Source organism: Dermochelys coriacea, chromosome 2 (genome assembly GCF_009764565.3).
Source record: "Dermochelys coriacea isolate rDerCor1 chromosome 2, rDerCor1.pri.v4, whole genome shotgun sequence".
Lineage (NCBI taxonomy): Eukaryota > Metazoa > Chordata > Testudines > Dermochelyidae > Dermochelys > Dermochelys coriacea.
Window position 1 is genome coordinate 252358213 of NC_050069.1, and position 27469 is coordinate 252385681.

Here is a 27469-nt window from a genome sequence, read left to right on the forward strand (position 1 = left end):
GGTTGCTTATCTTGTACAGTAACTGGAGATTAAGAGTTTCAAGATACGTGTGCACCTGTGCACTCTTTACTAAAGACTTTTGTCAGCAGCATCTGCAGATCCGTGCCTGAGCCCTAGATTCCTTTGTGCTCCAGTATCAGGGTATATAGAAAGGAGGTGGACCTGCTGCCAACAATGGAAGTCCAGTGAAAGACTTTGAGGCAGAGGGGAAGGAGGGTGGTCCTTGTGAGAAGGGTCTCAGAAGACAGAGGAGGGGACTGAACTGGATGGAGTAGGCTGTAGAAATCACCTCTAGGATCCATCTGTCTGAGGTGATGAGCTCCCAGAAAGGTGGAAAATGGGAGAGTGATCCCCATAAAGGTGGAGGGGGAACAGATGTAGTGTAGAAGCTAGAGCAGAAGACAGTTTGTGATCTTCAACAAGTGGGTCAAAATAGTTGTTTTGATGATGTCACTGACTGGGAGATTGCTGTATAAGATGGCCCTTTCTTAGCAAACCTGGGCTTCTTCCTGGAGATTTCAGCCACTCTCATGGGCTGGCAGCAGACTTTGTGAGACCATAGAGCTGTCTGTGATCTACTATATTTTCTCCTTGTTGCAGCTGTATAAATGTCCAGAAATCATAGTGTTGCCCAGGAGTATTTAAATGAATGAAAGGACCATCCATGGTATCACTAAACAACCTGGGCCTCTTGAAGGGAAGGTACTCGAAAGTATTTTGTACCTCTAGGGGGAGGCTAGAGGACTGCAGCCAAGAAGCTCAGAGCATGACTGCTGCAATAGCCATGCAATATACAGCTGTATCAATGGCATCTAGTGAGGCATGAAGAGATGTCTTGGCAATTGTCTGGCCTTCTGTTATGAGGGCTTGAAATCATTCCCTCTGGTCCCAAGGCAGATGTTCAATAACAGATGAAAACTGAACAGCTGGTAAAATCATATTTTGCCATCAGGGCTTGATAACTGACTATTCTGAACTTCAAAGAAGCTGACAAGTAGCTCTTAGAGTCTAGCAGATCGTCATTTTAACTCATTGTCAGATGGCACTGAGCAGGACTTATGTTGCTTGTTCTGTTAGTTAACAGCCTTGACAACTAGGGAGTTGGGTATAAGGTGGGAGGAAAAAATATACTGTGAGTCTCTGGGTGGGATGTAGTATTTTTTGTAAACCCATTTATGCATAGGTGGTATTGTAGCTAGAAGACGTCGTACATGCTGGGGCCACCAGAGCATTGTTGATGGGCAAGATGATTTTTCCCTGAGGAGATGTAAGAAGGATGTACAACAGGGAATTTTGGGGTTCATATATTTCTTCCAATGAAATTTGCAAGATCTCCACTATGTGTTTCATAAGGTGTTGAAATCACTGACAGGATGATGGAAGATGCATGACAACTTAATCTGGAGAGGAGGAGGATTTGTTGAAGGTGGTGTTTCTTCTTCCTCAGTTGGTCCTTGCTCCTCTATAAGATCCTCCTGTGGAGCAGAATCCAAGGACAGCAGTTCTTGTTTGTAAGAGGGCCCTCATAAGATGCGACCCTGTAGAACTAGTCACCTTAAGAAGCCCAGGGGTTCCAATAAGCCCACCGTGATAAGGAATAAGGGAAGGGGGCAGGGCTTCAAGGTTGTCCTTTCCAAGGTTGCCAGGTATATCTCTTGCTGGGAGTTTCCTCCTCAGTGAGTATCTGCTAGTCTAGTTGGTACTGGGGCCCGGACAGGGTCCTGAGATTGCACTGGTATCCTCAAAGAGATTGTGTGGGGCTGGTGACCACACTGGTACCAGAGACTGAGTCATCATTAAATATGGTAAGGATTGGAGGGTAAATAGGCTCCAGGAGGTGAGTTGGTATTGGCAGTGTGTGTCTTTCGGCACCCCTCAGTAATGGTGATTCAGGCTCTTCCAAAGATTCCAATGTCCTCATGGAATAGGAACCTGGATGGTACCGGGGACTCTAGACAGGGATGCTCAGGAGTCAGTATGTTGGGTGGTATTGGAGACAATACTGAACTGTGATCAGTGTGCCCTTCACATTTGGCTACAGAAGACAGTACCAATGACCATTTCAGCTTGGCTCTGGAGTCCTTGTATTCCAAAGACAATGAGTCTAGTGCTGATACTGTTCTAAGTTGTTTATCTGACATTTTCTTGGTATGTGGCTTGGTTTCCTGGTGACAGGATCTCAGAACTGGAAGGGATGAGAGCATCAGCGCTACCCATATCGGGTAGTCTCCCGAGACCTAGACCGAGGAGATGACTTTCCCACTTCTTATCCCATTCTGGAGAATGGTATCTCTTCTTCTGAGAGGGTCTGGATGATTGTGAAGGGCCCTCAGGGTCTTTTACTGTCACAGCAGACCCAGTCACCAGGGCTCTGAGCAACTAGATTCAAGATACAGGGGGTGAACTGGATTCCACGAGTCTCAAAGAGTGCTCCATCAATAGGAGGTTTTTTTTAACCTGCTTCTGAACCTGAGCAGATTTCACATTTTGAGAGGACATGAGTCTCTCCCAGGCAGAGGAGGCAGCTTCAATGACTATTCCTGAGGGGAAAAGACCCACGGCACATCTGGCAGAGTTTGAAGCCCTGCGTCTTGGGCATAACTGCACTTGAGTCTGTGGACCAAGACTTGAGAGGGTGGGGAAAAAAAGACCCTTATCGGGCAAATGAAGAAGGGAAGGGGGGACACTAACTCCCAAAGTGCATACCGTGCTAATTAACAAAAAATAGAAGAAAATGCCAAAAGAAAAGATGATGTGAGTGAGGTAGCAAGCTGCATAGCTAGCTAAGGAAAACAGCAATGCTCCATCTCAAGTCACAGTCTTGAAAAGGAACTGGAGTGGCAGTGGGTCTAGGAGCACAGGGAGGTCTAGGGTGCAGGCATGACCCACAGACGCTGGTAATGAAAGTCTCCAATCAAGAGCGCCCCTGGGCATGTGCACATCCGAATGTGAACTACTCACAGGGACGCTGCTTGAAGAAGAATGTAAGGACTAATCTGTGGGCTCACTGAATAATTTGAGGCCATTGAAGGAGAGGTTCTCTACAGCATTTTGGACCTTACACAGGAAGCCTGAGGACTGTAGCGATGATGCATGGCACATGACCATGGCTGTGGAGATGGAGCAAGCTGCCCTGTCAGCTGTGTTAAGGGGCACCTATAAAGTCATCCTCACCAGGAGCTGTGCCTTCATAGTGACAGCCTGAAATTGCTCCCAGTGTTCTTGTGGGAAACGATCAATAAGATAATTTTAAATTTGGCATAGTTGATGTGACTGTTTTTGTAAGCATCACCCGGTAATTCACAATTCTAAACTGCTGGGGGGCAGACGAATAACTCTTGCAACCAAGTGAATCAAACGCTTCTGGTCTATGTCATGTGGGGTAGCTTTTGAATGGTGCAGTCTGTTCCATTCATTAACTGCATCCATTCCTAGGGTGTTGGGGACGGGATGAGAAAATGAAGACACTGAGCCCCAGCCAGGATGTAGTATTTTTTTATCTGCTCTCTGGAGCTGTCGGGGGCAGTGTCAGGGGTTTGCTAAATCATTTTTGGCAGGCTTCAACTGCACTTTATTCACAGGCAGGCCTTTTGGATTTTTTTCTAATGGAATCTGGAGAGTGTTCGCCACTCTCTTCATCAAGTCCATAACTGTCTGAAGTCATCTGCAACAAGCAAAGGAGCCGTAACTGCTTCATCTGAAGAGGATGATGATATGTTTGTTTGCAGAGTATGCTCCTTGTCAGCCCTCCTTTCTTGCTCCTCAAACATTTCCTTCTGCAATGATGATTGCTAAGGGGAATGCCTGAGAGTGGGGAATGCTGTCTCTGGTGTTCCACATGAATGCTAGGTGCCTTGGAAAACTGCTGGTGATTTATAATGCTCAGTGGTCCCAGTATGGCCATTGAGGCGGCCCCTAAGAAAACTGGGGAGGCATCTAGCACTGGTCATACCCAGGAGGTTGTTGAATCACCCTAGATCATGGAGACAGCGAAATGTCCTTGGGCTGAATAATTTCAGGAGAGTCAGGTCTGGGTAAACACTGAGGAGAGCCCTGAACTGATATTTGAGAGTCTGAAGAGCTCTCATCTATATATTGTAATGGTGGAGAAGATGAGGATGCAGTGAGGGTCTGACAGTGTGGGAAACCAAGAGGTACCAGCGATCCCTGAGGTACCAGAGATAATGCAGGTTTGTGGTACCAGGAGTCTGAGGTCAGTAAAGGAGACTCAGGATCATTAGAGACAAAAACAGGTCCTTGGAGAATCTGAACTTCTGTGGTATTGCATGGGCTTGTGTGAAGATCTAGGGAAGAGGCAGAAAGCTGTGATACCGAAGGAGGCACCGACACTTGTGGAATTGCCAATCGAGGTATTGATGCAGCGGTTGGTGCAGGCAGTACCAACTTCTTAGGTACAGGATCCTTATTTCTAGTACTCTGCTCATGCTTCAGTGCTGCTGTGGCTTTGGTACCAAGTGATGGGAAGCCTGCAACTTATATGAGTTTGTGAACTTTGATCTGGAAGTCTTTGGTACCAGGAGAACTCGAAGCCGCCGTCGAAATCTTTTTAGGAGTACAGGGTCTCTGCTGCAGCAGGACTTTTTAGAAGAGTGTTCTCTCTGAGGAGATTTCATGGATCTCCTAGATGAGGTCTTCCCTGTGTCTCTAACAGGTCTCAAAGCTTCAGTGGCTGAGCGAGCTGCAGAGGATGATGGGGCATGGAGGTCACTCAGGATATGTCTACACAGCAAAGAAAAACTCATGGCTGACCTGTGCGGCTGTTTCATTGCTGTGTAGACTTCCAGGCTCGGGACCATCCCACCCTGCAAGTTTTCTTTGCTGTGTAGACATATCTTTAGAGCCCGCTGTACAAGGATCCAAAGGGGGTGGTGCTCCATTATTAGAAGATGGAGTTTTATTTCTCTCTCTCTCTGCCTCCCCCCCAGAGCAACTTTTGAAAGTTGTGCAGAACTTGCATAGCAAGCATGTGTATATCCCCAAGGTGGCATATACAGTGTGAATGGCCATCACTAACTGGGAAGGACTCCCGGCAAATGAGGCAAGGTTTGAAGCTTGCAGATATAGGCATACCCCAACAAAAATAGGCTTTTCTGAGGACTTTCCTTACTTTCGAGGGATTGGGTGGGGAGGGAGAGGAACGTGTGTATGTGTGTGTATAGCAGGAGCCAAAAGCCTTGGCAAACTGGAAAAAAAGAACTGCACACTAAACAAATAAAAGGTATAAACCACAAAAGAATAAAACTGACTAAAAACTAGTTAACAAGTAGAATTGCAAGTGAATGCTGAGGATGCTCCTTCTCTGGGCAAGGTGGTTGAGAAGGAACTGAGGGGAATTTGTCCGTCACAGTCCAATATACCTTCCGTACAGGGCATGAAGATAGCTACAGTGTATGCACACACCAAACGGACACTGATGCCAAAAATCTCCAATCAAAGCAAGAACACCTCAAGTGGCGCCTCCATAAAGGCACTACTCGAAGAACTAGCCTTGCTTCTGCTTCTTGTTCTGTAGGGAGAGAGCCCCAAGGTGATTGTTCTCACTTCTGAGCTGGATTTGGAGGATGTGTAAGAGTGTTCTGGAACTGGACTATCCAGTCCAATTTTTGGAGTAGTTATGAAAGACCAGTGACTAATAACAAAATCTACAATTCATTTATTTTACTACCATATCTGCTTAATGTACTTCTACAGGAAAAACAGATTCCTGGGATTTATGAAAAAGGGAAAGAAAAATCCAAAATGAAAAGAAATATTGTTATTGGGGTAAGCACAGGTTAGGCCTTATGTAAAACACAGCCCTAAGCTACATTACCGTGTTTGTCACTCTTTGCCCCTAGAAAGGGACTGACTGAGCCTTTGGGAATGTTTGATTTAATGGAAGGCTAGGAAAGAATAGAACATTAACTGAGACTGAAGAAACAAATGCAACATACCTTTGCTTCAAAGAATTTTTTTCTTAATTTGCTATCTTGAGGAGGTACTGTTTTTCTCAAGTTTTTATACCATTTTCTAACAATATACCCTCTCCAGCAAGCTTGGATTCTGTTGAAAACAAAATGTCGATGTTCAACAAATGCAAACATAAATTTAAAGAGAACAAAATAATTACTTGAAACATAATCATTTGAAATTTTTCAAATATTTAAATATTTACAGTGCATCCACCAGTGCTGAATTTTCAGTATGTAACTTGGAGCAATACGGCAAAATAAATGTTGTTCAGTGACAACAGCTCTATTGGAAGTAATCCTTACCTCGTAATACACTTTATTTTAAACAGACGCGCCCCATCATGTATTACTCTGGTCTCATATTGCTTCTTTCTACACAAAGGACACGTCTTTTTACCTGCAAACTTTTCAAAAGCTTTCAGGCAGGCCTAGAAAAATATTATTTAAAAATGTAAGTAGTCACTTATAATTTTTAGATGTAATGTTAATTTTTCTTCATAAATAAACCAGATTCACTTTAGATTACACTAAGTGAAAATTTTTTGCCCTTTCGTGAATTCAAAAGAGCATATATTTACAAGAATATACATTTATATCAATAAACTCCTGGAAATAAGCAAAAGGATAATAAATCTTTTTAGACTTACATGGAGTGAAATATTATGAATTAAGCTATCTGTCACTTCGATGTACATAATTAGTAATCAGTTTACAAACGTGTGGATTTCCCTTGTATGCAAAATGTACCATTGTAAAACTGGAATAATATCTATAAATTATGTTTCTAACAGTAAATGATATTGAGTCAAAGTGCCTTCTTGCAAAACCAGAAATTGTGCTTACAGTAGATTTAGAGTATTTAAAATACAAGAATGCTGTATTGCATGCTTTTATAGTTAAACCAGGGTCTACTCACTCTGTGAAATACATGGGAACATGAAAGCAGCACCTATTGTTCACAGAAAAAAAACAAGAACAGCTTGAAGTTTAAACTAGTTTAAAAGCTGAACACCAAAAATACATGAAGTAAAAGAAAAAATCTGAATGCAGAAATGTTAACAATCCTGCTTGTTGGTGGTATTGCAAAAGACTTCTATTGAAAATGAAGTTAAAATATTTGCAATTTTTATTCTAGAAAGAGAAATATAAATGAACAGCATAAAAAACTTCTGAAGGAAGCAACTAGAAAAATAAAGTGCAGCTCAAAGGAACAAAATGGTCATTCATTAATTTTGAATTACTTCATACAGAGAAGCCCATAGCAAATGGGGGGAGGGGAAGGGGAGAAGGAGGAGCCATAAAATGACAAGAGAAAATGCATTTAAAATAAAAACTGTTATTTTCCCCCCAGAAACCATTTACATTTCAACAAGTGATATGCAGCATACACAGCCCTCTCAGAGAAAGTGTGCTCACAAGCTTTATGCAAACTTCATCTTTTTCTGACCCAAACTCATATCAAATGGTAGTGATCTCTATTCTGACAAAACGTACAGCATTAGACAAAAAAGACAGTTGGTCCTTAGTGGAAGGAATAACTGGGGAAGGAGTGAAACTAGAACAAGTACTGTGTATTACTGAGCTGGCAAACACAAAAGGATTAATGGCTAAACAGCCAGCTAAAGGAAAAGCTTTCAGATACAGTGGCTTTTTTCCCTTGAGGGAAGAAATTTAATGAAACATGCAGGACAAAAAGAATTCCAGAGGCATTTCCCTTTTTTGTGCCAAATCTAAAGTAATCTTTTCATGAGTGTTGTCTTTTGCTCTCTCTAGTTAAAACTTAGACCTAAAGGGTAGCCAGACTGCCTGAGTTTAGCAGAACAGCCTTGTTCTTCAAGACCATACCACCTATCTTTGTCCAATTTTACACTTTTTCTTTTAAATAGGTAGCAATGTGGTAAAAGGCAAAAAGTAAATAATCAACCTCTAAAACTGAAATTTCAATGCACCCACTGCCCCCACCCCAGTTCAACAAAGCAGAAAAATAACCCAAAATGCAGAACGAAAGAAACTTACAAGCAACTTTGAATAATGGTTTTCTCCTCCTAATTACCGTTAACATCTGTCTAAACAACAGCACTCATCTTAGCTAGTTACTTGTCCTTTTTGTTTAAGTAATTCTAAAATTATATATGAGGGAATATTAATAAAATGTTTATTACAATTATGCTTAGACTGCATATATTTGATGTATAAAACCATCAAGGTAAAATGCAGACATTCCCTCAGAAATTGTGACTAAATGACCAAGTTGTATTGGGGACACACCAGTTTCATTCTGTGGAGACAAATAACTAAAGAACTAATTTTTTAAAACTCGCATCACAAGAAAACAAGACATGATTTTTTTAAAGTAAATTGCACAATCAATAACTACCGTACATTTATAATTCTGATGAACTAAGGTTAAGGCCTTAGCCACTTAGGCTATTTTTGGTTGGCTCAAATCCCAAGTGGGCACAGACCTATGGAAGTTTTACAGGACTAGATATAGAGGTCTATTAGTTTTTTTTCCCCCTAGAGTAATATTTTCAGCAGCAAAAGAATGTCCTATTAAGCATTCTATACCACATCTCTCTCCAGGGCAGCTTCAGATCTGTCTATATAATGGTTGGAGAGGCAATCAGATATTTGAGTGACAGCTAGGCATTTCATTGAGCATGCTCAATAGAATCCCTATTATCCACATGTGTGGTATGGGTTTTTCTTCTGACTGACCAGAAATTTCTTAGCTACAAAACAGTGTTAAAATGGCCTCATCTGAAGCTATTGCTCTTTCCTGTCTGACGGGTCTGTTACTGAGGTTCATCAAGAAGATTTCTAAGAATAATTGGCTTCTACCTCTTCTGGTACCAGCAAACAACATAAAGAGGCTTAACAAGATGCCCTTCAGAGACTAACACTTTAATTTACAGAAGAGCAAGAACTAGGCACGCACAGCTTATCTGCTTCAGTACAACTTTTTTTCCTTTAACACCTAATTACCTAGATTACTTTCCCCCTACCCTCAAGTAAGTAATGCTGTAAAATGCTGAGTAGTTTTCAACATCCACTGAAGTCAAGGGGAGTTGAAGCTGCTCAGTGCCTTATGAAGTTTGGGGCTGAATGCAATGATGCCCAACAGAGTTACACCAGCCAAAAGAAGAAGAAATTCTCAACTGTGTTGAGACTTTGAAAAGAGCTAAAACTGGGAACTGAAGAGTACAGGATATGACAGCTTAATGTGTGTGAATAAAAATGAGGAGTACTTGTGGGACCTTAGAGACTAACACATTTATTTGGGCATAAACTTTTGTGGGCTAAAACCATGCATCTGATGAAGTGGGAGTGGAAAATACAGTAGGAAGATACATATATGGAGTACATGAAAAGATGGGCTTATATATATATATATATATGTGTGTGTGTGTGTGTATGTGTATGTATATATATATATATACACACATATTGTATTTTCCACTCCATGCAGCTGATGAAGTGGGTTTTAGCCCACAAAAGCTTATGCCCAAATAAATGTGTTAGTCTCTAAGGTGCCACAAGTACTCCTCATTGTTTTTGCTGATACAGACTAACACGGTTACCATTCTGAAACCTGTGTAGGAATAGTTCAGGATCTGGGAATGCCAGGATCTCTGAGCAGCAGGAGCCTGCACAACCTAGAATGTAAAGAATGTGGTGTAATGATCCTTTAAATAGGCAATATAATTGACATTCTCTTAGTAAAAGGGAACCAGTGAAAACAAAATTTATAAAAATTATTTGTGGAGCACGGACAGTGTGTTCAGTGATGCACAGCACAAAAAGTAGACATCATTTCTGTCCCAAACAGCTTGCAATCCAAGAACTGGACCCTGCAAACACTTATACAGATCATAGTGAATACCACCTTCAGAAGTTCTATTGACTTCAGTGGGACTCCACGTGGCAGTAAGTATTTGCAGAGCCAAGCCGTAAGATAACAAAATAGAATTTTCACATCTAGGTCACTAGTTCAAATCCACCCAAGGTCACTACTGACCAAAATTCACTATCTTATAGTTGTGTCTCATGAAATGAGTTGAGGTCTGTACTCTTCTTTATGGACATGGCTCGACAACACAAAAACAATCACCCCAACTTGTATTCTGACTGACAGTCTTGGTAGAGGTGTCGGATGTCTGGATGAAGACTGATCTCTTTTCTGACCTCTAACAGGAAGCTCTCTCTGGATGAGGGTTGTGACACACACTGGGTGCTACAGGAACTTTTTCACTGCTATCACCTTTATTGAATTTGTTCTTGCATAGTCTTTAAACTTTAGTTCTGTCAATCCAGTTCATTCCACAAGTACCAAATTCATATAAACCAAAGTAAAATGGAAATAAAGCAAATGAATAAGTGTAGCAAAATAAGTTACACAACAGGCTCATTAAGTCAACAAATATCTCAAGTTGGAATCTCTCATTTTTTCCTCTTGTTCCAACTAAAAATTTTCTAGTACAACTAATTTTAGAAAATGAATAACTAATAAGTGAATAACTGTTTAAAGTATGTTTTTGTATAGAATACACTCCAAAAGTTATAAATGTACCTGTGGTTGAAGTGCAAATTCTTCCCTACATATTGCACAAGGTTGCACAGAATCTCCCTGTTTTATGGATCTTTGCTTTACTTTATCCCACTCTTCTGCTGTTAGTGGCAAGGAAGGAGGATCAACTAAGCCCAATTTCTGAGCTACAGTGGGGAAAAAAAAGACATTGATAATTCTACAGGATTACATTTTTCTTCGCATAAACCTCATTGCTATGTATCTATTTAAAATACTGTATACAAATTTCTAACCAAACTACATTTCAATCTATCATGGAGTATTCACTACAGACCTGATTATGCAATGTGCTGAACTTCACTCAACTCCCAGTCAAACCAATGGTAGCTGGGCATGCTCACCACCATGCATGATGTGTTTAGCGCCTATCAGAACTGGGCCTTGTTCAATGTATATGGTTGAAGTAGAAATATATTTTTTCATTTAAATTTTTTACATTCAGGTAATATGCATTTCCTTATCTGTTAATAGCTACTTAAGGGTTATTAAACTTAAATGCATAGTGCCTCATATAAAAAACAGTGTAATTTCAAAACCTTTAATATAAAAAATTGTTGGAGTGTTTTTATACACAAGTATTTTAAAGTATATGGAGATATGGTTGAGTGGGAGTCAAACATGATGCTTAGTTTTCTGGCCTGAGTGATGGGACAATAGGGATCCAGTCCATAGTGACTGAGAGGAAAGAGGGCTTGCAGAGAAAAGAGTAAGAGCTCTCTTATGGGCATGCTGAGCTGAAGCCAACGGTTTGATATCTACACAGAAATGTCAGGAAGACTGGATGAAATTTTAGTTTGAACAGGAGTGGAGTGCCAAATGTGTGAATAGTCAGCACAGAAATGATACTTGAACTCATGTTTGCGAATGAGATCACCCAGAGAGGTTGTATAGATAGAAGAGGAAGGGGTGAGCCATGGAGCTAATTGGGATCCACACAGAAAGCTGGAGGTGTCACAAGGAGGAACCTCTGAACAAAATACTGAAAGAGCAATTAAAGATAGGACAAGAATCAGGAGACGTAAGAGTCATGAAAGCCAAAAGAGGGCGAATTTTCAAGAAAAAAGGAGCATGGTCTACAGCACTACAGGCAGTTGACAGGTCAAGGAGGATGAGGATGGAGTACTAGTTCTAAACTTTGGCCAGGAAGAGATTATTATAGATTTTGGGAACCATTTTAGAAGATGGCAGAAGGCAGTCTGGAGAGAGTCTATGATGGAAATGGAGGAAAGGAACTCCAAATAGCAGATGTAGACAGAACATTTGGTGAGTTTAGAGATGAAGGGAAGATGAGATAGTAGTTGTAGAGGCAAGTATGGTAAGGCAATATGGGAAAGACTAAAGTTTGTAGCGTGTAGTGTGAAAGGAAGGAGCCGGAGGAAAGTGAGAGGCCAAGGAGAGGGGCATAGGGAGTATGGATACCAAGAAGTTGGGATGATAGGGGGTCACTGGTGCAGAGAAAAGGGTTAGAGGAGGGGAAGAAATAGGAAACTTCTTTCTGAGACAGAAGAATAAAAAGAAAGTGGGAGGGGAGACAGGGAGAGAGAAGGCCACACTGGATCTTCTTGACTTTCTCTCTGAAAAAGTCAGTAAGATCCTGTGTGGAGAGGGAACTGGAGATGAGCGGGAGAGGGCTGGGGGGGGGGGAATGTTTGAGGAGAGAGTCAAAGGGAAAAGGTGGTTCACCTTAAAACAAGACTATATGGGCAGCTCAGGATTCCATTCCTACATGGAGGAATCCTTAGCTAGTACAAAGCTGGCTTTAGCACCACCCATTTTGGCCCCCATCCAGTCCTGGGACTGGGGGAGGTGGAAAGGTGCAGCTGAAGATTCAGCCCATTTGTCTTTATACTAAAGAAAAGAGCAGAGATGTCTGTTTTTAATGCATATCAATGAAAAAAGTCACTTGATTTTTTTTTCTGAAATCAAACAAAGGCTTAAAAATTACAGGACTATATAAATGAAAAAAATGTAGTTTAAGGGCTAATTTATTTTTTCTAAGGTGGCATTCTTTGCAAATCTTCACTCAAAGGTTGGATCCCATTGAATAGTTACAGGGGTGGACTAGAGCTGGGGATCATATGATAAAGTGCTAAAAAGACTGGCAAAAATGGCACGAGTGAGAGGATAACCTCCCAAGCTGAAAAATGAGGTTCACATGCACCTATAAAGAAATGCATGTAGTTTTGGGATAACACTCAAACAAACACCATTACACTTTTAATCAAATATAAACATTTTCCCTTTTAACCAAATACATATTTTAAAAATCTCTCTTAAAACACAGTGGGTCAGATTTCTTGGCATGCCATTTAGGAGAGAAGAATTTAACAGGTAAGCTGTACTTTTCTCAATCAAATGACATGTCCAGCTGTCCTTCATTGATATGGTTAGTGGAGACAGCCCCCATGCATAGGCAGAAATAGGAATAAAAAATAAAAGTTCTAACCAGATAGAGTAGAATGAACTTTCTGCAGGTCCATAATCACATTCTTTTATTTGTATTTTGCTTCCACAGCATGTTAGATAAACCATGCCTTGTGTCAAATGAAAAGCCAACTTGTAGTGCTCACTAAATATATGCAGACTTGACTATATGGATGCCTTGCAAATTTATTCATCAGACATGCAGGTTCCCTCAATCCTGGTTTAAACTGTGACTCTGAGTGCAGTTTTCACCAACACACCTTATAATCTTTGACAATGAAGCCCTTAATCCATCTCAATTAAGTGGATTTTGAGGTATTTTTACTTCTGCACCTTCAGGGAAAGGGGACAGTGCAGTAAACTTTTTAATTTCTTTTAGCAATATCCGATTTGCTCTTCTTACATCCTGTATGTGTGTTACTTCTATCTATTTTAGGTATTTATATAGCCCCTATTGTCACAATAACGAAATACCTCAGAATTGTCAATTTATTTATTCTCATCACCCCTAAGAAGTAGGAAGGTACTATATCCTCATTTTCCAGAAAGGGCACTGAGGCATAGAGAGACTGAATTCTCAAAGGTCATACAAGAAGTCAATGGCAGAGCAGGGAACTGAACCAGCATCCTAAGCTAGCACCTCACCACTGGGCCATCCTTCACCATACTGTACAAGGGATTAGGACAGAAATATTAGTGCCAGTTCTCATGGTGTACAAACAAAGTAGCTTGATCTGTGAATGAAATGAGGCATGGTTCTGCAAACTATCTTTTCTGGGCAAAATAAGCAGTATTCTGTCATAGGGAGAACTCCAGACTCTGACATCCTGAGGGCAGAAATGATTTTACTAGGAAGGCAATTTTAACTGAAAGGAAGACGAGACATACCTCCCTAAAGTGCTCAAAAGGGCAACTTGTTAAGGCTTGTTACCTATGAACATACGAACAATTTCCAGGTAGGGGAAGAGTGCATCATGAAAGGGATGACAATCTTGGCTGCATTGATGAACCTCCTTGTGAATGAAAATCTAGTTTTGTCTAACTTCTGGAATCTCGAAGGTTATCTAGTGATGCAGTTTGGACCTTGAGGGTGCTACCATTTAAGCTGCATTCCAATTCCTCATTAAGGAATAACAGAATGCTGGAAATCTCACATTTGGGTGAATTTATGTTCTTGCATCTACCAGTGGCTGAATTTTGATCAAAACCTGTCATAAACCTAAGATGTAAAGTCTTTTCTAGAAGCTGAGAGTAACAATGACTCATTCTGAATAATCTTTTTTTCTTCTGCATCTACCTTTCAAAACTCATGCCATCAGACTTGTGTATCCAAGCTCATCAGCCTAATTTGTCCTGGAGAGAGAGAAGTTCCTTACATAAGAAGAATCAGGTTTCTAGCATTGCCACCAAGTACCAGCGTGTTTGAGACCTTTTTGAGGCTGTGTTATGATGTTTCTTTCCACTCTGATTTTTCTGGGTTATCTTATCTAAAAGAGAAATTAAGGTAGAAGACATACAAGATGCTCTTTAGGCAATCCTGAGATGGATTCTACTGCTGTTTCTTCTGTGTCCATTCCTTTGAATTTTTGAAGTAGTTATATGTAACAACTTGAGTTATTGGACTTGACTGTGCACAATACCATCATCCCTAAAATTATCAAGCAGAGATCCTAAGATTAAACTATGAGGTTTGCGGTTGTGATAATCTTTCCTTTCACAGTGTGGTTCTCCTTAAAACAGATTTTTCATAGAGGCTTTCTAAAAATATTTATTGATAAATATCCACCCACAAAGTGTAACATTCTCCTATCTGTGTGAACCTTTATGAACACTTCATAATCCTGCCTGCCCAGTATGTTTCAGTTGCTATCAATGCACAGAGTCAGCAGTAATGTGCAGCAATTAGCTGTGGAAAATGGCAAATGGAAAAACTTAGTTGAACCCACTATCTTGAGCTCTGCCATAGATTATATGTGAGGAAGACTTCTGTACTTCTGACTCAAAGGACAGCTATGATTTTAATTATTAAATAAGTTGTTTTATCCAGCAATTCCAGTCCTTGTGAAGAGAGGGAAGAGTTTCACAGAGCTTAAAAGATGTCTTCAAAAGCTCAGTCTCGCTTTATGGTTTATCTCAGTTATGAGTTTATTTGCAAATTATTATTCACAAGGCACACTGCTTTACTAAAAAAAGCATGATTGTTCTGTAGATAATAAAAAAATTTTCAGTATACTTAACCTTAGCCATTATGCTTATTTTAATTGCTAAGTTTCTTCTTATTATAGTTTATATTCTTTAACTCTAGATTTCCATCACATCACACACAAACTTCTTGTAACTTTGAAAATAACAGCCTCTTGATCAAGCAGTTAAGCAATTTTATATGCTGCATTACCAACCTAAACTAGGTGGCAAAGAAAACTTTAACCAATGCTGCAGGCAGGTTCCCTTGGCAGGCGAGTACATTTCCTAGTGCAGTATATGTACTTTTTTGTTTTTTCCACAGGCTTAGGAGATCCTCAGCACTGTCCCTGGGCACTTTTGATACCCAGACACTAATCCAGCCCCTCTCAACAGATCCTGGAGCTCGTAGTTCTGGGTGCTTGGAATTGCATCACAAATCCAGGACTAGAGGCAAAGAGACTGTGTATGAAATTAAAGTATTACATTTAGTAGTGTAAAATATTCTCTTCACTAATGAAAAATGCACTCTCCATCAACTTCATTGTAGTAAAATGCATTCCTCTATCAGCTTCATTCATGAAGTAAAATTTAGGCTTTAAAAGAGAGAGGAGAGATCCTGAGGCCTTTTCGTGGTCCAGGAGACAAGCTATGGGAGCAAATCTTGCTTATAGCTGAGCCAGTAAAGTGCTGAATTTGACTTGATTTGATTTGAATTTCATTTGACAAGAAATGTTCTCTCTGTTGAACTCCCTTATCCATAAAAAGATACATTGTACAGGCCATTCTCTGTATAAAAAAAGTTGATAAATATATTATACACTGTGATATTGACAGAATATATGGTAAAAACTGCAGCATAAATAGAAACAATTATGACTGACATCTTCATAAATCAGAAATCTGCAAATTTAAATAGCCCACGTGGTAGTCTTCAAGTCATGAGAAAAGTTTTGCTGTTGTTTATTATCTGTATTGCAGTAGTTTCTAAAGGCCCCAACATGGATCAGAATCCCATTTTACTAGATGCTGTTCAAACATGTAATAGTGAGACAGTCCTGCCTCAAAGAGCTTACAATCAGGGGTGGCGCGTTCCATCTCCATGTGGTGCCTTAGCGCCAGCAATATTCAGAGCCCAGGGGCCCAGCTCCACCTGCCGCCTCCCCCCACACCTCCCCCGATCCCCCACCGCACGCCTCCCCAAGGCCCTGGAGCAGAGCTTCCCTGGCTGCCTCTTCCGTGCAGCTCCATGCTGCCTCCCTGAAGCAACTGCTACTGCAGGGTACTAGTGCCCCCCATCTCCAATGCCAGGGCAGACTGACTCTGAGCCCGCCCTTCCACCTCAGACCCTTCCCTTTTCTGGCGGGACCCTCCACCAGCACAGGGGGCCCCACCAGCCCACAGTCACCGCTCCTGCCCCATGATGGGCAAGGAGGCAGCCCCATCTCTCACCCTCAGTGAGGCTACAGTCAGGGGCAACAGCCGTGGAGGAGGCGTACGCACCATGGGGGAAGTGAGGGAAGATTCCTGGACCTAAGAGGGGCCCTAGGAGCACATGCAGTGACAGTGGTGGGGGTGAGTGTGCTGCTGGGGGGGGAAGGAAAGGGGGGCTTCTCCCCCAGAGCTTGCTGCTGCCAGCAGGGAAAGGGCAGGGGGGAGTCCTCCTCTCTGGCCCGTCCCGGAGCAGCCTGCCTGCACCCCAAAACTCATCCCCAGCCCACACCCCCAGCCAGACCTTTCACCCCCCCACCGCACCCTCTACCCTAGCCCTGAACCCCTCCAACACCACAAACCCCTCATCTCCAGCCCCAGCCAGAACCCTCATGCCCCCCACACCCCAGCCCTCTGCCCCAGCCCTGAGCCCCCTCCAACACCACAAACCCCTCATCTCCAGCCCCAGCCAGAACCCTCATGCCCCCCACACCCCAGCCCTCTGCCCCAGCCCTGAGCCCCCTCCAACACCACAAACCCCTCATCCCCAGTCCCAGCCAGAACCCTCATCCCCCTGCACTCCAACCCTCTGTCCCAGCCTTGAGCCTCTCTAACCCCCCAAACCCCCAGCCCCAGACAGAGCCCTCACCCCCCCACTCATACTCTCACTCTGAGGCCCCCTCAACCCCTCATTCCCAGCCCCAGACAGATCCCTCACCCCCTACACCCCTACTCTTGCTCTGAGCCCCTCCCATATCCCAAACCCCTCATCTGCAGCCACACCCCACAGCCCTCTCCTCTGCACTCCCTCCCACCCCCAAACTCCCTCCCAGAACCTGCACCCCCTCCCTCTGCACCCCCTCTCATTCCCAAACTTCCTCCCAGAGCCTGCACCCCAATCCCCTGCCGCCAGCTAGGGCCTGCACTCCAGACCTCCCCCACCCAAACTCCCTCCTGGAGCCTAGGGCAGGTGGGGGGCGGAGTTTGGGCAGGGGTGGGTTCTGGGCACCACCAAAATTTCTACAAACCTGCCACCCCTGCTTACAATTTAAGTATAAGACAAGAAACAACCTGTGGATACATGAACAGTGGGACCACAAGATAACAACGAAGCAAATTTGGTCAGAATGAAAAGCAGTGGTCATAGCACATCATCTACCTAACCATACATTTTTTGTAGATATCATGAGAGAGAAGAATTTTAACAAGCAATTTGATGAAGGGCAATGAGGTGTCTATGTGGGTTTTTACTGTGAGCTCCTGGTATGCATGGGGGGAGATATAGGAGTTAAGCACAAACGTGCTTGTGGGAAATTTTCCCAAATAGGTGGCAAAGGCTGGCAACACTGGCAGAGTGGAGGCTGGTGTTGATGTCTCAACAGACAATAAGTGATGCTAGGTAGGACACGGATAGGATAGAACAGCCTTAAAAACAAAGATGAGTCATTTGTTACAATACAGTAGAGAAGAGAGAGAAAGTGGTGGGACACACACAGAGGGGTGGTACGGTCAAAGTGACTAGCCAGAAAAATTATCTTTGCAGCAGCATTTTGAATGAATACAAGCGGGGCATGATTGCATTTGTTAAGACCCTAGGGATGGAGGTTGAAATCATCAAGATGCAAGAATATTCATGTTTACCCACCAAAAGTTTACATGACAAATCCATTTTGCATTAGCTCGATGTTTCTGCTAAAATGACCAACAAGTGAAACAATTATAAATATTGACATTTAAATTGCACATCTTTAGCTTTAAAGTTAATGTCACTGCTGAGATGGGGCAATACAGACCTGAGCTATTGTTTGACTTGTCTGCAGACTTAGGAAGAGAACATTGCATCATTTCACATTTTAAGGTTGTCTTTATAACAATAAGAATTGGAAATTTAATTAGTAGAATGAAATATTGTATGAGAATACAATTATTGTGACAGATGGGAAAAAGTTATGGCAAAAATGTAAACAGTTTATTGTGTAAAGATATACTGAAGATTACATGAAAATGTTTAAATGTAAAAGTTTTAAATATTTTTTTCAATTTTAAATTACAGAAACAAATACTTTATAAAAAATTTTAAATGAGTAATTTAAATATTTCTGTTTTTCAATACATTCTTTGGAATCACTTGCACAAAAATCTATATTGGACCCTTTAGTTAGTGCTATGAATTGGGAAGGAAATATTTTGTCTTTCTTATAAAAACCAAATGAATACATTCCCACTTTAACTGATTTTTTTCAACTAAGCCTTCAGCTTCTATAATGACTCTCACCATTTATATGAGGCAAATAAATATAAAACCCAAACAAATAGTCCTTTTAACTGATGTGGAACCATAACCATGTGAACATATTATCACTACCCTTGTTGCCCCACTCCCTTTTGTCCTATTTGTTACTCATTTGTTGAGTCTAGTACACCATAGGAGAAAGGAGAACAGCCTGCTCTGCAGAGAGGAGACTGGCTCCTGACTACCTCAGCAAGTAGACCTAGCTCCACCTTCTAGATCCCCCATCCATCCCTGTACCGGCAACAGAAAGTGGGGAGGAGTCACTGGTCCCCAAGCCTGGGAGCTCAGAGTCACCACAACCAAGAGGAAGAGGTGTAGAGTACCAGTGATTGGAACTCCCTTCTGAAGGAGATGGGAGGATAGAATTAGAATTCAAAACAATCTTGACAAACTAGAGAATTGGTCTGAAATTAACAAGATGGAATTCAGTTAAGACAGGTACAAAGTACTGCACTAAAGAAAGAAAAATCAAATGCACAATTACAACATGGAGAATAACTGGCTAGGCAGTATTACTGCTGAAAAGGATCAGGGGATTAATGTCCAATTCTGAGCACCACACTAGGAAAGATGTGGACAAATTGGAGAGAGTCCAGGGGAGAGCAACAAAAATGATAAAGAGCACAGAAAAGTTGACTTCTGAGGAAAGGTTAAAAAAACTGGGCATGTTTAGTCTTGAAAAAAGAAGACTGGGGGGAGCTGATGGATCTTCAAATATGTTAAAGGCTGTTCTAAAGAGGATAGCAATCAATTGTTCTCCATGTCCACTGAAGGTAGCACAAGAAGTAATGGGCTTAAACTGCAGAAAGGGAGCTGTAGGTTTAGATATTAGGAACAACTTTCTAACTATAAGGGTAGTTAAGCTTTGTGGGCATAAGTTTTGCAGGGAGGTTTTGAGAGGTTTTTCAGAACAGGTTGGACAAACAGAGATGGTCTAGATTTAGCTGGTCCTGCCTTAGTGCAGGGAGCTGAACTGAACGATTTCTCGAGGTCCCTTCCAGCCCTACATTTCTATTATTTTATGAAATTAGGTCCCTGACCTTGCAATTGATTCCATATAGACGGACCATTTTGCCGGTGTGGAGTCCAATTGATTTTGTGTAGTTCTCTTTGCAGAATCAGGGCCTTGAATTGTAAATTCTTTAGAGTACGGGCATGTGTCTGCAGAGCAGCTACCACAATGGCAATGTGATCTTCACTGGGGCCTTTGGGCATTTCCACAACAAGAGATTAAATCATCATGATCTGTGTTTATCTCACTAAATTGTAAGATCTTGATGGGGAAGGTCTATGTCTTTTTTAAAAAGACTAGTCAAGAAGTTTTTTGGGGGGGAGGAGGGAGAAGCATAGGCGTCGGCTTCCTCCAGGCCCCAGGGGTGCTCAACCCCCCCTGCTCCGCCCAGGTCCCACCCCCACCCACCACATACTCCCAAACCCTCCGCCCCATCCCATGTCTTCCCACCTCCGCTCCGCCCCAGGCCCCGCCCACACCCCTTCTCCCAAGTCTCCACCTCTCTCCCACTCTTCCCACCCAGTTCTACCCCCTCCCCTGAGCATGCCCCATTCCCGCTCCTCCCCCTTCCTCCCAGAGCCTCCTGCAAACCGCAAAACAGCTGACTGCAGCCAGTGGTAGGCGCTGGGAGGGAGGGGGAGGAGTTGATTGGTACAGCCTCCAGCAGGCAGGACGCACTGGGAGGGGGGGAAGTAGGGGAGCTGGCAGCCAGTGGGTGCTAAGCACTCACTAATTTTTTTCCATGGGTGCTCCAGCCCTTGAGTGCCCACGGAGTCGGCGCCCATGCGGGGAAAGACAGGGAAACCAAAAGAAATGGTTCATGATAAGAATGCTGTAGAAACCTTTAGCAATGAGATCTCTGAAACTAATAGTTGGGAAAGACATCATGGCAATTAGTCTGCTAATATACTTGCTGCATTTCTATAGCAATGTTTATTGCCACTGTAAAATTGTATTATAATAAAAAATATTTCTCCTTTGAGTGCTTGCTCATGTCCATTCCAATGTAGGTTTGTGCTTGCCCTGAACACCACCACCAGAAAGTTTTTCCCTCGGTGGTATCTGTCAGATAGGCTCAGGTGCTCCCTGAAGTAGTGCCCTCACAGTGCTGGTATATAGGGCTCCACTGCCACCTCAGTTCCTTCTTACCACCCATGACGGTCATTGGAACTGCTGCTCTTCCTTGCATTTTCCTGCAAGTATCTCTCAGTGGACTTTGTGGATTATCTGTAAATAGTCTCTTAAAGTTTAAGTTAGTTAGTATAGTTGGTAGCGGACTCCATTTAACAGGGTTAGCCCTTCCATGGGGCTGGGGTATGTCTCGGTCCCCAGGGTTCAAGCCGTGTGTGTCATGCCATCGGCCAATACTGGTTAATACAGCCACATTCCAGCTGCCTCAAGCATCTGGGGGAGGCCCACATGCAGGAGCGTTGCAGGATTTGCAAGGGCTTCAGGCCCAGAATTAAGAAGGACAAGGACACCAGACTCAATTACCTCCTTATGGAGGTAGCACTTTGTCCCCCTTCGGAGCCCAGACACACTGACTCGGCACCAAGTACTTTGGCTTCAGTGAGAAGTGCCCCAGTGTCTCTAACAGAGGTGCAGTGTTGTTTTGCTTCTCTGGAGCTGAGAAAAGACTCTGTGTCTACATTCTCGCACCGACACTCATCCCCAATGCCGAGAACAACAACTCCAGCATGGGATTCTCGGCACCGCTCTCTATTGCCGGTGCCAAGAAAGAAGCAGAGAAAACCTGATCCGGGGAGATCCCCAACCCCAAGGTCTGCAGAGCATAGAGATGCTGACAGAGTGTGACCCGTGTCAGGTCACTCGGAAATGCCAGCGGTTCAAACGATACCGTTGTCTCCGGCCCCAGTAAGGACGCTGTTGGACTCTCCACCAAAGGAGAGCCACCAGAATTTAACAGCCCTGGTGCTTCATTCCATGCTGGGAGGCATTAGAGGCAGCGAGGGAGTTGCTGTCATCTGGTATTGGTACTGCCATCTCCTGCCACTCAGGAGCTGACTGCAGTGGCACCGGAGGCAAGGACCTTTGCATCACAGAGACCCCAGGTGACATCAAAAGGTAAGCCAGCCATGATGTCGCAGTGCCTTCCTCCTGGCACCATTCCCCAACACCAATTGGCATCGCCTCATCCCGGAGTCCTAGGTGGAGTCATATGTCTCCCGCAGAAGCAGGCACCACTCCAACCGACAATACCCAATGACTGAGATGAGCCAGGGCATTTCACCAATGACCTGGCCACCAGCGCAGTGGCAGATGCCACTACAATGGCCATTTTGGAATCCCTGGGCTTTTCAGCCAGTCCAGGGTCCACAGTCCAGGAGGCCCTACTCCACTGCATTGGGGTTGAGAGCTCCCCAACCAATTCCCTTGGAGCAGGAACCAGGCCTCACTGCCAAGCCCAGTACTGAACTGCAAGATCCAGCCCCATGGGACCCATCCGGCTCAGAGGGTGAGGAACAAGACCCCTTGCTGGTACAGTCTTCCTCTTCCTCCTCTCCCAAAGAGACAGTGGCTGGAACAAGTATAAAGTCTTCCCAGGACAACTATAGGGCACACCTGGAGCTCATCAGGAGGGTAGCCCAGAACCTGGGTATCCAGGTCGAGGAGATCTCTGAATCATCTCATGGAGCGCAATGGCAAAATTCAAGGAGCTTTTGCTGCAGGAGTCTAGGGGTGAGTTCTTGGCTCTAGTTGAAGAGGGGAAATTGGTGGCAAAGGCATCCCTCTAGCCAGCTTTGGACACGGTAGAGTCTGCAGCCTGATCCATGGCTTTGGCTATGGTTATGAGAAGAAGTTTGTGGCTTCAGTCTTCGGGGTTGCCCTATGAGGTGCAGCAGACAGTGCAAGACCCTCTGCTTGAAGGCAAGTTACTCTTTTCGGATCAAACAGATTTGAAGCTGCATAGTCTGAAAGACTCTACAGCCACCCTGAAATCTCTGGGGTTGCATACACCAGCTCCCACCAGGAATTACCATAAACCCCAACCATTGGCCTGCTTTTATCCGCCACAGCAGAGACAAGACTATAGCAGGAGGAGTGGAGGCTATAAGAGGAGGCTTTTGTCCCAGTCCTCATCTGTCCCTGTGCCTGCCCCTCCAAGAAAATCACTGGGGTCTAAGCAAGCCTTTTAATACGACACTCATGGACGATGTACCAGGACAATACGTGGATCCAATTTCCCCTATTTTTGTTGACCGGTTGTCCCGCTTCTATCGGGCATGGATCCGTACCCTTCCTGTCCCTCTTCAGGGACCCTTTTCATGACCAACTTCTAGCCCAAAAGGTGCAAGTTGCTCCTAAGGGTGGGAGCAATGGAGGAGGTTCCACTAGAGTGAAGGGATTGGGGGTCCTAATCCCGAAGGCCAATGGCGATCTCAGACCGATCTTGGACCTACGAAACCTCAACAGATTCATGAAGAAACTGATGTTCCACATGGTCTCCTTGCCTTCCATTATCCCATCTCTGGACCTAGAGGACTGGTACACCGCCCTCGACTTGAAGGATGCGTATTTTCTATTGCAATATTTCAGGGACACAAAAGGTTCCTATGATTCGTTTTGAACCACATGCACTATCAATTTACTGTGCTCCCATTCAGCCTGTCAGTAGCCCCTCAAGTGTTCACGAAGTGCATGGCAGTCATTGCAGTTTTCCTCGTGAGAAAAGGGGTTCAGGTCTACCCCTACCTCGACAACTGGCTGATCAAAAGTCGATCCAAGGCCCAGGTAGAGGCAGATGTGGAGATAATACAGTCAACCTTCCAGGACCTGGAGCAGTTGATAAATATGCAGAAATCTACCTTTTCCCCAGTTCAAAGGATAGAATTGGGACAGTCCTCAACTTGACGTAGTCCAGAGCCCTTCTCTCAGAAAACTTGCTCAGAGCCCTTGGGGCACTTGGAGAGAGCCTAAGGAATCACCCCATCACCACAGCAAGAAACTGCTTAAAGCTCCTAGGGCATATAGCGTCATGCACCTATTTGGTATAACATGCGAGATTATGGCTCAGACCTCTACAGCCTTGGCTGGCATCGACATATGCACTGGGCTGACACAATTTGGACAGGGTGGTATCGCTTCCTCTGTCCGTGACTGCAACCCTTCTTTGGTGCCTGGACCCGCAGACAGTAAGTGCAGGAATCCCACTCTCAAGGTCCCAATCATCAAAGTCTGTCATTACAGATGCATCAGCAATGGGATGGGGGGCTCATTTGGGGACCCACAGAACTCAGGGCCTCTGGTCCCCGAAGGACCTCTCGTTACGCATCAATGTGAGGGAACTGAGCGCAGTGCACCTAGCTTGCCAGGTGTTCCAAACCCATTTGGAGGGCAACAACATGTCGGTCCTTACAGACAACACGACAGCAGGGCAGAGAACACTCCTCTCCCTTATGCCAGAAGCTCTTTGACCGTGGGAATTCAGCATAGCCCACTCGATTCACCTCGAAGTCTCCTACTTTCCGGGCTCACATAAGTTAGTGGATCACCTCAGCAGATCCTTTCCCAACCATCACGAATGGTCCATCGTAAGCACCATTTCCCAGAGGTGGGAACTCCCCAGGTAGACCTTCTCGCGACAAAACACAACAGGAAGTGTCTTCAGTTCTGCTACTTCCTTGCCACAGCCTGGGCTCACTCACAGACACCTTTCTCCTCCCTTGGACAGACCATCTCTTGTATGCATTCCCTCCCATCCCTCTCATACAGAGTTCTGCTGAAGGTCAGAAGGGACAGGACACATCCTATCCTGATAGCTCCAGCCATATCAGCACTGATTCACCACCCTCCTAGATCTCTCGATGGACACACCAATCAGCCTGCCCCTGTTCCTGGGCCTGATCTCTCAGGACCACGGCTGTCTATGTAATCTGAACCTTGAGTCTGGAAGCTCCATGGCTGAATCCTGCATAACTGCCATGCTCTGGGCCTGTTTGCGAGGTGCTTTTTGGGAGCAGGGAACTGTCCACTAGAACCACTTAACTGGCAAAGTAGAAGAGATTCTCAATCTGTTCAGTGCAAAAGGGGTTTTGCCTGCTCAGTCAACACTGCCTTTCATTATAGATTATCTACTCCACTTGAAACAGCAAGGCCTAACAGTATCATATATTAGGGTCCATCTACCTGCAATCTCAGCCTTTGACTCATGGGTGAACGGGCAGTTAGTTTTCTCAAACTCGATCTGTGATCGTTTTCTTAAGGGATTGGAGCAGCTATACCCATAGGTACGCCAGCCGCTCCCTCCCTGGACCTCAGCTTGGTGCTGGCAAATCTAACAGGACCTCCATTTGAACTACTGGCAACGTTCTCTCTGCTCTACCTGTCCTGAAAGGTGGCCTTCCTGGTCGCCATTACTTCTGCCAGAAAGGTCTCAGAGAACAGAGCTCTTACTTCAGAACCACCATACACAGTTGTCTTCAAGGACAAAGTCCAGCTGCGGCCACACTCGGACTTCCTGCCAAAGGTGGTCTCACAATTCCTTAGTAACCAGGATATCTCCCTACTTGTCTTCTATCCAAAGCCACATACTAAAAGGGAGGAACAGAGACTAGATGTTATGTGTACACTAACCTAGCTAGATGTTATGTGTACACTAACCTTTTCCATAGAAAGGACTAAACCTTTTCAGAAGTCCACTCAGCTTTTTGTAGCCATTGCAGACAGAATGAAAGGCTATCCAGTCTCAGACCAGAGAATTTAGTTGTGGATCACTGTCTGTTTCTGCACATGGTATGATCTAGCGAAGTCCCGGCTCCTCCACTGACAGCCTATTCTACAAGAACTCAAGCATCAGTGGCAACGTCCATGATGCAAGTCCCAGTTCAGGACATTTTATAGAGCAGCAACATGGTCATCAGTCCACCCTTTCGTGTCCCACTATGTCATCACCCAGCAAGCTAGAGATGATGCAGGTTTCGGCCAAGCAGTGTTACAATCAGTGTGCCAATGAACTATGAACCCTCCACATATGTAACTGCTTGGGAGTCACCTACATTGGAATCGACATGAGCAAGCACTCAAGGAAGAAAAAACAGTTACTAACCTTCTGTAACTGTTGTTCTTCGAGATGTGTTGCTCATGTCCATTCCACCCCACTCCGCCTGCCCCTCTGTCCAAGTTAGCTAGCAAGAAGGAACTTAGAGGCAGCGGGGCCCTATATACAGGCACTATGAAGGCGCGACTCCAGAGGACACCAGTGCCAACCCCACGGATACCCTGGGGGAAAAACTTTGTGGCAGCAGTGCTCGGGATGAGCACACACCTACACTGGAATGGACACAAGCAACAGATCTTGAAGAACAGTTATGGAAAGTTAGTAACTGACGTTTTTTAAAAGGAATTTGCTCACTATGCATGATTCCAAGCTCTCACTTTTGTGACTTTTATCTTGTTGCATGTTTGCTTCTTCATATGAAGTAGGTATTTAACTACAGGTGTTAATTCTTGCTGGGTTTCGCCCCAGGATCATTGTGAAAACAAACATTTTTAAGTTTGCGCAGGGGTGGGTAAAGTTAGCAACAGCACACAATTTATGCCCAAACTAGTAAACATCATTTATTAAACAAAAGGTAAAGTGACAGTTGCACACAATCTTATGTAATCATCCCAATATTAAAAATAACATCTGTTTTTGTTTATACTTGTATTGCATTTTATTTTCAACCACTAATATAAAAAAAATTTGTATAAAAAAACAGTGGGGAAAAAAGTGCCTGTTTCTAGAACAAAAAAATTCATCTAGACTTACTTATTTCTTCCTTCTCCCCTTCTCTGACACACTGAAAATAAATTCAAATATATGACAGATGTGAAAAGTATTCAACCTTTTTGATGGCAGTTTTATCGTTTAAATAATCACTGTTTGCCTGAAGGCCCAAAGTACTTGATTTTATACGTTTATAAACTTTCTATGCATTATACAGCTTTATGCTAAATTATAGTATTGAAAAGAACATCTAGCTATTGTATTCTAATAAGTTTAAAATAAAATGCAAAACTACACAAATCAGAATATAATGGTTTACCTAATGTTAGTTGTGGAGGGTTAGGATCAAGGACATATTCTTTTTCTGGATCTTCCTTTTTTGTGAGGAGAATGCTCTTTTTTCTTAGTCCAGTATCTACTACTGCTCTGACCATCTCTTTGTTCACAGGTTTGTAAATGTTCTTTTTATTCCTTAACTTTGACTTAAAAGGATCTGCTAATGAAAGATCCTGCAGCTGAAGGTTATGTAAAATATGATCTTGTAAAGCACCTGCAGTAATAGCTAAAGTATCTCGTTTGGAGGAACTGCCCTAAAAAAAATCCATAATTATTAATATAAATGACTTGTATATGTGTACACTATGTACAGTATATTAAAAAAGAAAAGTTCAGCCCTTAGCCAATGATGTTTTAATTTGACAAAGATTTTTATACATATACAACTCCCATGCTTGAAGTCTTACTAATGTACAATTACCATAATATGAAATTTAAGATTGATGTTACTGACACATCCTAACCTTAACTTATAAAGTCAAAAGAAACGTTTGATTTATGG

General features: G+C 43.4%; 1 protein-coding gene across 2 annotated transcripts in view; it reads right to left on the minus strand.

Annotated features, from left to right (window-relative positions):
* The window catches only part of RNF32 (ring finger protein 32), a 49103-nt gene that overhangs the window by 15297 nt on the left and 6337 nt on the right, over positions 1–27469 (minus strand). For both annotated transcript variants that reach the window (XM_038392518.2, XM_038392519.2), the window contains exons 3-7: positions 26951–27221; positions 10543–10685; positions 6889–6921; positions 6276–6400; positions 5955–6063 (exon numbers count right to left, since the gene is read on the minus strand). In XM_038392518.2, the coding sequence (XP_038248446.1) occupies positions 5955–6063; positions 6276–6400; positions 6889–6921; positions 10543–10685; positions 26951–27221 (681 nt within the window). The remainder of the gene's footprint in view (positions 1–5954; positions 6064–6275; positions 6401–6888; positions 6922–10542; positions 10686–26950; positions 27222–27469) is intronic.